At 36.5% G+C, this 12,735-nt stretch overlaps 1 protein-coding gene across 2 annotated transcripts in view; it reads left to right on the top strand.

The window, feature by feature from the left end:
- The window catches only part of LOC149801532 (A disintegrin and metalloproteinase with thrombospondin motifs 6-like), a 79,322-nt gene that overhangs the window by 43,428 nt on the left and 23,159 nt on the right, over positions 1-12,735 (top strand). For both annotated transcript variants that reach the window (XM_089955724.1, XM_089955725.1), the window contains 8 exons: positions 3,483-3,669; positions 6,634-6,827; positions 7,614-7,697; positions 8,209-8,333; positions 9,950-10,099; positions 10,658-10,804; positions 11,493-11,637; positions 12,143-12,235. In XM_089955724.1, the coding sequence (XP_089811850.1) occupies positions 3,483-3,669; positions 6,634-6,827; positions 7,614-7,697; positions 8,209-8,333; positions 9,950-10,099; positions 10,658-10,804; positions 11,493-11,637; positions 12,143-12,235 (1,125 nt within the window). The remainder of the gene's footprint in view (positions 1-3,482; positions 3,670-6,633; positions 6,828-7,613; positions 7,698-8,208; positions 8,334-9,949; positions 10,100-10,657; positions 10,805-11,492; positions 11,638-12,142; positions 12,236-12,735) is intronic.

Here is a 12,735-nt window from a genome sequence, read left to right as displayed (position 1 = left end):
TGTGTCTTTGTGTCTAAGTTCAGTGGACAATTCATTCCACGTAGGTATGCAAAAGAACGCTGTCCATATGACTATGTTTTCATAGTGGGAATAATGAGTATACGATTGTCAGAAGAGGAGCGTAAGTATCTTGCTGGTGTATACACATGGGTGAGATCGGATAGGTATGTTGGACTAGAGTCCGACAGTGAAACGTAGCACAGAGAACAAATTTTGTGTTTGATTCTGGATCGAATGGATAGCCAGTGTAGGGTACAGAGCAGCGGGGAGGTGTGCTCTGATCGTGGTACTCTAAGTATGATTGGAGCAGCTGTGTTTTGAACTTTCTGAAGTTTCTGGAGTAGATAGTGAGATGAACCAGACAGAATTGAGTTACAATAGTCCAGTCTTGAAAGTACTAATGAACACACAAGTGTTTTAGTGGCATCAGCTGAAAGATATTGGCGAACTGAGCTGATGCGTCTCAGCTCAAGATATGCAGCCTTGCATATGTTCATGACATGTTGGTGCAATGTGAGAGTACTGTCCAGAGTAACACCTAGGTTTCGTACTGATTGTGTGAATTTAATGTTGGCGTTGCTGATATTTATTGTTTGAGGTAAAGGATGTGAATGAGAAAGTCTTTCTATTGTAATCAGAATAGCCTGTTTTATCGTCATTCATCTGCAGCTTGTTACATGTCATCCATGATTTCACATCAGAAATGCACCTCTCTACACCTTTGATGGTAGCATCAACATCAGTTGGGTGGCTAGATTTGTATATTTGGGTGTCATCAGCGTACAATTGGTGAGACACTGGATGATGATCTATGACACTTGAGAGCGTCTGGGTATATATAATTAAGAGAACAGGTCCAAGAACAGACCCCTGTGGAACACCACAACATAGATCAAATGGGCTGGAGTGCATTCCATTTGCAGATACAATTTGTGTCCTGTTGACCAAGTAGGACTTGAACCACAGTAAGGCTGTATCATGAATGCCAAATACATTCTGGAGACGGTGAAGCAATATATCATGGTCTATTGTGTCAAATGCTGCAGACAAATCAAGGAGGGTGAGAACTGTAATCTTTCCGCTATCCAGCGCAGAGAGAATGCCATGAACTACTTTTAGAAGAGTAGTTACAGTACTGTAGTAAGGGCGATATGCCGATTGTACATTGCTAAAAAGACTGTTTGAATTTAGATGAGATACAAGCTGGGATAGAACAACCATTTATAAGACTTTTTATATGAATGGGAGATTAGAAACTGGCCGGTAGTTCTTTAAATCGTTATGGTCGAATGTTGGATTCTTCAGCAGAGGCTTTACAATGGCAGTTTTTAAAAATGATGGGAATTCCCCGGATGAGAGAGAATTATTAATAACATCAGTTAGTGAAGGCAATACTGGATCTAAACAATCAATCAGCAGTGATGTTGCAGTTGGATCAAGTTCACATGACTTTGGTGCACTCTTCATCAGGATTGTACGTACAAAATCCATAGAGACAGGTTCAAATGCTGCTAATGGTTGCCGCTCAAATTTTTTATCCCATCTGTATGGTGACGACGAGTCAATTGAAATTGTGGTGTCAAGCTATATAACTGGTGAAGGAAGAACCCGGGAAAACTCCGGTAAGAAACACCGACCCACGGGAAGCTATTGGTAAACTTTTTCACATACCCATGCTGACCAAGCCTGAGACTCGAACCTACGTGGACAGGTGCGATGACAATGACCGATTGAGAAAAGCGCTTTAGACATTTGGTCACCTGGGGGCCTCTATCCTGGCTTAGTCCTCAAAATTTTACCAAAAGAAATCCGAAAACCTTCTATGCAATTTTTCATATGTATAAACGCCTGACATTCGCGAATGTTTCTTTCCTTTTTTCATCGTCTTCAAGCTTTTACTTACTTCTGGTATGGCCCTGCGTGTGTCATCTTTCGTCCGTCCGTCCGTCAACACCTATTGTGAGTATTCACCAGCTCCAATTCAGGTTAGGTTTATATCATCAAAACCTCGGACAAAGGCCAGCTATGAGCGACATCCACGCATGTTAAGGAGTTGATCATGCATCTGACTCGCGGAGCCTTTGAACATGATCGATGCTTACCCTTGTCAGTTTTTAATTATATTTCGCATGTAAGCTAATATCATCAATGTATTGGACGGGTTTGGTTATGAGCGACATCCAATCATATAATTGTTTTGATACTGCATCTGATTGGCTGAGCCTGCGAACACTCTAGAAACTATAGTTCCGATTAGCGATCAACTTTTGATCAGATTTAGTGTATAAGCTTATGCTAAGATCACGTATAAGTTCGACTGTAATAAACATCAAAGCTTATTGTAATATTGTGTACGACTGGCTGGGCTTGTGGACACTCTCGAGGCCAAGTTTCTCATTAAATTTTTATCAGATTTGATACGTGAACACTCAAGAGACAACATTTTTGAACAGATTTAAGGAGACACCCCGAGTAAACTTGTAACATATAGATCTTATTGAATTCGACTATGAGTGAAATCAGTGCTTATTAGTGACGATCCAGGCTGATCAGATAGTGAGATCAAACCCGCAACCCGTTGGCCATGAATCCACTATCTTGACTACTGAGCCACAGCTTTACGCTTGGGTGGGGATCTGAAATGGTTTCTAAGTTATGACTTCAGAGGTGGGATCATGGGGAAACTGAGATTGCCCCCTGACGAGCTCCAAAGCACGGAACATATATGTGAACCCATAAGAAGCTGATATACTACACTTTTTTTGTGGGGGGTGGGGTGGGTGGGTGGGGGTAAGGATAGACTCTAATTCGTATTGACTGCACAGATTAACTCCCTTTGTAATGCCAAGTAAATGCACATACTTAGAGGGTGCGGAAATGCAGGGGACAATGCTTCTTTAATAAAATACTCCGCATTTTAATCCCTAAAGAGCGGTCTTGTGCATATTTTCATGGAGAGATATACGAATGTACAGTTTATATATTTTTGGAAAGCATTGTGCCGCTGGACAATGTATTTACATGTATTCACTCATCTAACAATATTTCCTTAAGTTATTGCATCTTATATATCTTCAGATTCATGATATGACAACGAAGATCGGAATTTTTATTCTTGCACGTTAGACAGCGGTACTCTTAGCTTTTAGCACACTGCTTCGGTGGCCAGAGTGTTTAGAGCGCCTGCTTCGGATGTAGGAGATCGTGGGTTCGAACCACGGCCGAGTCATACCAAAGACTTATAAAAATGGTACTATCAGCCGCCTCGCTTGGCGCTCAGAATTAATTAAGAGGTTAGTGTTAGGACTAGTTGGCCCGGTGTCAGAATAATGTGATCGGGTAGGACATGACGCTAAGTAATTTAAACATACCAAGATCATGAAAGTTTGCAATGTCTTAAGTTTAAAACGCTAAAGAGAAATTCTTGTGAACATACCAACTATTAAATGTTGTCTATTGAATAAACTTTCCATTCTTTGCAGATGGGATTCCTCCACACTGAAAATGAACAGTATTTTATAGAACCCGTAAAAGGCCATGATTACGAACGCAATCCGGCACACCCTCATGTAATATACCGACGATCAGCAATACCGTCCAGTATGGATCCTTTCCAGGATTCCAATGTACCCAAAGTTTCCACGACTAAAGACTCTTGTGGAGTAAAAGGTAAACCAGTAGTTTGTCTCTAACGAATTCGTAATTAATTTAAGATTCTTTTCAGTATTACTGATTAAGCTTCTTTTATTAACTCACCTGACCATAACGCCAATCATCTTATGTTATGGTCCTGCGTCAGTGGTCCGTTGTTGTTTGTTACCAATCTATCCATATCACTGACCCGATGAAATTTCCATCAAACTTGGAACATTGGCTTACGTCATCAAAATCTCTGATGAGTTTCACAATGCGCGAGATTCATGCATATTAATTAGGTGGTCTTGCATATGAGAGACTATATTTCTGACCTGATTTAAATTTAAACATGACAATTAGACTAATATCAAACTTGGTTCATATTTAATCAGGGTGTTGGTTAAGCGTGATCATGAGAGAAACTGATGCATGTTTAATGACGTGGCCTTGTATCTGATTGGCTGGTTTTTCAGAACTCTAATAATTACTTTTCTTATCACTTATTGATCAGACGTCTTAAATGGTCTCATACTATCAATTTTAATGAGTTTGATTATGAGAACGAGCAATGCATTTTAATAAGGCGATCTTTTATCTGGTTCTGTAATAATTGTGATCTGTTCATATTAATAAGGTAATCTCTACCTGGTTCTGTAGTAAGTGTGATCTGTGCATATTAATGAGGTTATGTCTATCTGGTTCTACAATAAGCGGGATCTGTGCATATTAATGGAGTTATCTCTATATGTTTCTATAATAAGTGGGATCCGTACATATTAATGAGTACCTTGCATATGATTGGCTGAGACGTGTCAGGCCCACTTGTGTTTCATTTTGGTTTTAAGATCAGTTTCCTCCTCAAGCTTGGTTTTTACAAACTAGGAACTGATATTTTGGGAGAAATAGAATTGGTTTCGTAGAGGCAGACCTTTTACCCTATTCAAAGGCGTTCCATTTATATCCTCAAAGCCCCCACTCCTTTTTCTACCTTTTTGCTGTGTTGGAATAGGGAAATGTTAACATTCTCTTTGCATTGCACCGTCCTCAAATGGTTCAAATGCTGGCCCACCCCCACCCCCACCTCACCCCACTCCCACCCCCTCCAACCATTCCATTTCGTTGTAATTGTTTCTCTTTTATTATAGGGCGTGTTTGTGTCAGTGTATGTTTGCTGTTTTAATTCGTTTCTGTCTTCCATAATTTTAAGTAACTTCAGACTATTTTAAGGTTTGCTTCCTTTGACATACTCTTGTCAGGCCTAATTTATATGTCTGAAAGCAGATCTTAGAGACTGGCAATAGAATGAATGTTTGCTGCCATATTGTCCCTCCATTACCACCGCTAGATGGCATTCTACACGTTTGAATTTTGTTTCGCTTAGATTAAACTATTTCATTGGATTTGTTTCCATTCTCACATGAGTATACATTTATAGGAGATCTGTTACAATTCTAAACTACTTTAAAATTTAAGAAAGGTCCGATAATATAGGTTAGATATGGAATTTCCCAAAATGAATACAAAAGCAAAACTTTCAATGCAAACGAAGCGTGACCAATGGTGTAAATACAGGGTATAGTTGAAATTTTTTACGGTTGGAACTTACGACTTAAGCAAAAAAAATCCACTGCGATAACACGCTCGGACCTTATGAACGCAGTGTGCAGGACATAATAAAAGCGCATAGATTCTGTATACGTATATTTTAATGGCAGTCGTGATGGCATTTTATGCTCCATTCCATTTAATTTATATATGGCTCGGATCATATTTCTCTGAAAGCTGCTTCATAATTAGAGTCTGTCGATATACATGACGTTTTGTCACGACCTACATCTTTTGGTGTCTCAGTTATATTATGTCAGTGTCAGGTCGTGCTGCTCTCCGTCAGAATAACATGTCATTTTCCCCGATGCTAACATGCCATTTAGGGTGCAGTCTGACGCGCTGACATCTTCCTGTACATAGTTTATAACTTGCCCTAATTTGATAGAAAACGAAGAGAATTAGTGTGCAGTCTGATGAACTGACATATTTCTTTGCAAAGTATACTACCAGCTTTGTTGAATATATTAGGCAAAGGACCGATCTAACCTAGTTAGTCGGTGAGTAAAAACAACAGCAGGGAGAATACGATTTTAACATCAAGATGTTGGTATGATGTAATATACTTTAATCAAAATTGTATTTGATAACGTTGGTACAGAGTAACATACCACCCGTCTTCGTTGATAACGTTGGGATGGGGTAATATACCATCCATACTTGTGTATAACGTTGACATGCTGTAATATACCGCCCCGTATTCGTGGGTAACTTTGGCATGGTGTAATGTACCGCCCGTACTCGTGGATAACGTTGCTATTAAGTAACATACCGCACGTGTTCGAGAATAATATTGACATGGGGGTAATGTACCGTATTTACTCGTGCATAACATCGGCATGGTGTAATATACCGGACGTACTTCTGGATAACATTGGCACGGGGCAGTATGCCGTCCATACTCGTGAATAAGTCAGATAAAACTGCATATTTCCAGTTCTGCAGTCGCACAATGCACCTGTAGAGCCAGGTCTATGCAGTTTAGATCAATAAGTAGAACAAATAACTTAGAACCTGATCCACCGGCGTACTGTACGCTGTATTGGGTTCAATACCCACCCAGGCCAGCCCGAGTCCATGGGAAAGGCGCTTAGCTCCCATTTCCTAGGCAAGATAGACAATAATGTGCTAAACGTCCGTTTAAAACACACACAAAAAACCCCCACAAGAAACAAGATTTCCAGTGAAGTCTCAGAAATATCCATAATGGACGAACTGTTAGACAAAAGAAAATGCTTTATTCTTTGAATTTGAATTTTGAAGCGCATTCAAATTTTGACACTGATGCGGATGGGTAGAAAATATGCATAATAACATGATTTTCTATCTAATTTTGAATGTTCGCTAATTTTATGACTCTGTTGTTCATTTACTTATTCTACTTTCATCTAGATGTCAGTGATTATATCGTCCAACGAGAACGATGGGAGAGACATAATAGAAAGAAAAGATCAACCACTCGCCGCCATAAAAGATCTGTATCTACCGAACGTTATGTGGAAACGTTAGTCGTTGTGGATCCATTAATGGTCAAATTCTATGAAAACGAAGACCTTGATACGTACATTCTGACAATCATGAATATGGTGAGTTAACAGGAAGTAATATGAAGGGAGAAAAGGTACTACATTTGAACAGAGAATCAAACTTTGTGTCTGCTAAGATATGACTTGAAAGCGGTCTTTCAACAAATATTGTACAGTATTGGGAAATGACCAATTGAATAAACATAAAATAATAAAATAAAATAAACGTAAAAGTTCTGTTAATATATCGAACAAAACGAATACAGGAGTTAGAAATTCATTATTTTCAAATAGGTATTAGGTATTAGGTATATATATATATATATATATATATATATATATATATATATATATATATATATATATATATATATATATATATATATATATATATATGATATAGGCATACATATACCTCAGTCATGTCATATAAGTTCACTTTATCATCTACTTACCATTTATTTAGTTCCTTTTGATAAACTCAAAATATTTATTTGTTTTTTGTCATTGGAGTATTTTCTTTGATGCTAAATATGGATAATTTGTTCTAATTTTTCAACCGTCGCGCGTGATAGTGGCTCTGTTTTCCGAGTAACTGGTGTAGTATTTTGGCGACGGTGGAATTTAAGTACCGAAAATAATCATGATGGTTTCGTCAGAATTTTGTAACTGTAGTTCACAAAGTGAAGTTTGCACACTGTAAAATAGTTACTGCGTAGTCAGTAAAAAAGAAAATATTATCGCCACTTTAGAGCTTTTGGCGTTATTATTATTATTATTATTATTATTATTATTGCTGTTTTTGTTGTTGTTGCTGCTGTTGACGGTTTTACATGTCATTTCCAGGTTGCAACCATGTTCCATGATGCGTCTGTCGGAAATTCCATTAACATTGTCCTTGTCCGGATACTTATAATGGAAGAAGAAAATGTAAGCAAAACACCCTTTTTTTGTTAAACAATAAATATGGTTCACGTATTAGGATAAGGTATTGTTTTCCAGACATACATGACATTGTTGAACCTATGATACGGTTCCACATTTTTAATTCTTATATTTGAGTGTTGTTTTCATTGTAATGCTAGTTTTTATTCTGTTTATAACATTTTCGGGGAAAAAAGTACTGCACGGGTCCATGACCCATTCACCTTGAGTACCTATCAGATCTGTCTTCAGAACACACAGATAATAAGTAAGTCACGTGCTGAAACAAGTGCTGAGAGATTGCGTTAAAAGTTTTATCAATACGACTAGCTGTATAAACCTTTTCATGCCATTTAATTCCCAAACAAATCTACTTTCTTCAATTATTTCTTAATAAATACAGCATACATGGAGCTTTTAAAATAATAGTAATACCGAGAAACGAAAACACTTTTTCTGATAACATGATGACTTGACGATAACACACCAAACTGATAACACTCTTTTCTGATAATAGGATGACTTGAAGATAACGCACCACGCCGATAACACTCTGCATAGCTTTTGTAAATTTCAAAAGAAGATCAACTTTAAGAATGAGGACCACCCCAACCACCATGATGTTGCTGTACTATTAACCAGGTGAAGAGTATTTACATTTACGTCGTATAATTCAGGGGAACAGTGCACCAATCATAATTCATCGTGTATCTATCATAGCTTAAACGTATGTCAAGCCTATCTCTCTCTCTCTCTCTCTCTCTCTCTCTCTCTCTCTCTCTCTCTCTCTCTCTCTCTCTCTCTCTCTATATATATATATATATATATATATATATATATATATATATATATATATATATATATATATATATATATATAATTCACCACATCTGTTTTTCCATAGTTAGGCATATTTTTCTTTCTTTCTTTCTTTCTTTTCTTTTCTTTCTTTCTTTATTTCTTTTTTATTTCTTTCTTTCTTTCTTTATTCTTATCTGTATCTCTCTGTTTCTCTATCTCAGGTAATTCCCTTCGTATACATTTATTTAATAAATAAGTCTCTCTCTCTCTCTCTCATGTAAATCCCCTGGTATACATTTATTTAATAAATAAGGGTTTCTCTCTCTCTCTCTCAGGTAAATCCCTTCGTATACATTTATTTAATAAATAAGTGTTTCTCTCTCTCTCATGTAAATCCCCTGGTATACATTTATTTAATACATAAGGGTTTCTTTCTCTCTCATGTAAACCCCCTGGTATACATTTATTTAATAAATAAGGGTTTCTCTCTCTCGTGTAAACCCCCTGGTATATATTTATTTAATAAATAAGGTGTTTCTGTCTCTCAGCTAAACCCCCGGTATACATTTATTTAATAAATAAGGGTTTCTCTCTCTCAGGTAAACCCCCTGGTGTACATTTATTTAATAAACAAAGGTTTCTCTCTCTCTCAGGTAAACTCCCTGGTGTACATTTATTTAATAAATAAGGAGGAGTAACAAATGCTTAAGAATGAACTCTAAAGAAAATAAAATGCTGGCTTCAAATATTAGCGTTCTTAATTAGTTTTCCAAATGAATCCTGCAAATGATTAGTGACTGAATATACATGAACTGTTTCTATTAGATATTATGTCACCTATTCATTTTGCCATTTACGATACACGGACAATGGAAACGCTTTATTCTTAGAATAAGAAGTAAGGAAAAACTTTTTTTTTTTTTTTATAGTAATCGAATTGATTAAGTATCGATTCTAGCTCGGAGCATGATCTTAATCATGTTTGCAAATGGTGAGAACGATGACGAAATCGGGCATTAATGAATGCTGATTGCAATCCGAAATTAAGTGATAATTGAAATTTGGGTGCAGCGTCTCTCGCCGAACTAGACTGCAACGTTGCCAAAAGAATTCCATGCAAATCGACGGTGTTTGCCTGAAGGATATACATAATAAAAATATAATGTATGTTGTTGAGTAGATATAAAATAAGGTAAATATTTCACTTGTGACGTGGAGACATTTTCTATTATTGTTAATGTTCGTATTTTGAACAGTTTAGAGCTCACGCTCCTATCTGAATATGTTCATATGGTAACGGAATCAATCGAAAGTATCACACTTCCGAGCTTTTCACGTTTTACATTAACCCATTTTCGTGTTCGTTTGAGATTGTCGACCGAACATATTTAAATCAGTTTGAAACACACGATTCATTGTTTTCTTACATAATAATGCAACGTTTCAAACTATTTTAGGAAGAACATTTGCTCCAGAGTGAACGAGCCCTGTAGCACGCTCGGTCTAGCCCATGTATCTGGAATGTGTCAACCCCACAGGACATGCAATATAAACGAAGACACTGGCTTAGCATTGGCTTACACGATCGCTCACGAACTCGGACATAAGTAAGAAATCATTTTGAAACATTTATATTAAATATTTCTACACATATGATAACATACTAATTAAAAATGTAACTCAACCAAAGCTGAGGGATCAAAAAAGTTTATGTTTCACATATGCCTTGATATATGCCGGTATTTGACACCATGTTTAATCAGTGTTTTAAAATTATAAAATCAAACGTATATCAATATTTGGAAGCTAAAGCCTGTTTGACGTTTAATGTTTTGGGGACAAAATGCTCCTCTGCTCTTTATTAATTTAAAACATCAGAGGAAACAAATTTTCTTCTGAGTTGTTGCTGCTAGGTACATGACGCCTGCGAACATTTTACAAGCAGCTCTGTTTTTAGTGGAGTACAGTCGTAATACTTCAAGCACACCACATACGAAATCTCACCCTTTACCTGTTTTATGTGGATACCAACGAGATTTCATCATAGACTTTCCTGATTTATATCGTCTCGTTATGAAAAAGTGTAAGATTTAATAGTATGTATACTGGTAGCATATAGTCATCAAGTGTCGACTTGAAAACGAGTTATATTTTTCATTTTTCAGTTTTGGCATGGGTCATGACGGTCAGCATAACGATTGTCAAGATCCATTGGGACAAAACATTTATATAATGTCACCCAATCTCGTCGCCGATGCCTCTCACAAGAACTGGTCAGAGTGTAGTCGAAAGGCTATAACAAAATTTATCGAGTAAGATCATTATTTCAGTACACTATAGTGGATAATAGTCAGGCCCGGCCCTAGGATGTGCGGCGGCAAGGCAGCATGCGGGGCACAAGGCAGCAAGCCATGAACGGGGCCCCAAGCAAACAAATTGCATTGCGGAGTTGATTTCCTGAAAGTGCGGAGCCCAAGGCGGTTGCCTCGTTCGCCTTGCCCTACTGTCGGGCCTAATAATGATAATAATAATTATATATATATATATATATATATATATATATATATATATATATATATATATATATATATATATATATATATATATATATATATATATATATATATGTGTGTGTGTGTGTGTGTGTGTGTGTGTGTGTGTGTGTGTGTGTCAATATTTTTAGATCATCTACTTTGGGTACATTTCTACCTAGCTTGAATCTATATTGTTTCTTCGCGTGTTTATAAACATATATTTCTACACCGCTTTTTGTCCTAAAGAAACAATATAATAATCTTACTTTTTATTCCACCCAGTTTCTATACTTAAATACTTAAGGAGGCTTCAATATTGACTTCTGTGTACATTATGCAATAGTAGTATTAATAAACTAGTGTTTAATATTTATTATATAAATAGGTTTCAGATATCCTTAAAGAATGTACACATATATTTTGGAAGAAACTATGAACTAAACTGAACCTGATTCTTTCTCGTTAGTCGTGACTGGGGATATTGTTTAGATGACGAACCAGGTGACCATTTTTACGACATCCCCGTTCTCCCGCCCGGTACTATGTACGATGCAGATCACCAGTGTCGTCTGCAATACGGACCGGATTCATCAATTTGCACCGGGCTTCGGGTTTGTAATATTGGCAAAATATATTGAAAAGGCTCCCAACCGCGTATAAAACTTTGTAATTTATTATTCTGAAATTAAGCAACGTTTCTGCTACATACATCTTGAAAAAATTGTACAAAAAAATTGACGTGTTTTTTAAGCTATCGTTCCGCTTGCTTTTAAGAGATGTTTAAATAAACTTAGGTGAAAGTTTGAAATTCTGATTATTAATAGACTCAATTTGCGTTATATAAAATTGCTGATTTCACACGACAGCAGAATTTTTTTTACTCGCAGGTTTATATAAAAAAAAATATTGGACTTACGAATCATTTCTCAAAGAAAGCGAAATATAATTTTTTCCAGTTCTTCATTTTTATATGTTAAAGATCGAACTGATGCAAGTTATATTATGTATATTCTTAATATCTCATTTCATTGGGAGATTGCTCGCAGCTTTACTATTTATAGATGCATATATGATTCATTTACTGGTAACATGAATATACATTGATATCTTGGACAGGATGTGTGTTCCGTGCTATGGTGCAGAGTTGACAACAAATGTACGACACATCTGGAAGCCGCAGCAGAAGGTACCATATGCGATCAAAACATGGTAAGTGGAGTCATTGATTCGCCTAGTAGCATAACTTGTTCTTCTTAAAAAATTCGATCTTGTACTTTTATTTACGTTTAGTAGAGATTCCTGTGTCACTGCAGTATAATTTTCTCCACATTTTTTGCGAGAAACACGATATCAAAAAGTAGGTTTCATTTCAGTCAGATGCGAATAACAAAGTATGTTGCATTTATTGACTTAACACGTGTCACGTATGGAAAGAAACCTTAGGACACTCGCTTATTCATATGAATGACATGTTAGTTTTTTCAGTTTATACGGTAGGGATATATTGCAATGAAATGTAATAAAGATTAAGAGAGTGGCTAGGACGAACGATAATTTTTTTTGGCGTCCGCATAATCGACGATTATTATTATTGTTCATTCTATAGGTCAACAGTTTCTCGAATAAGTATGCCACTACCACAATATTAATTTGGTTTGTATGACAAATGCTTTTTGAAAGATAAAGATAAAATATGACACACATATAGG

The sequence above is a fragment of the Sinohyriopsis cumingii genome, chromosome 4, assembly GCF_028554795.1.
Source record: "Sinohyriopsis cumingii isolate HCF-2022 chromosome 4, ASM2855479v2, whole genome shotgun sequence".
Lineage (NCBI taxonomy): Eukaryota > Metazoa > Mollusca > Bivalvia > Unionida > Unionidae > Sinohyriopsis > Sinohyriopsis cumingii.
The sequence above is the reverse complement of the archived record's forward strand: the minus strand, read 5'-3'. Positions and strand labels throughout refer to the sequence as shown.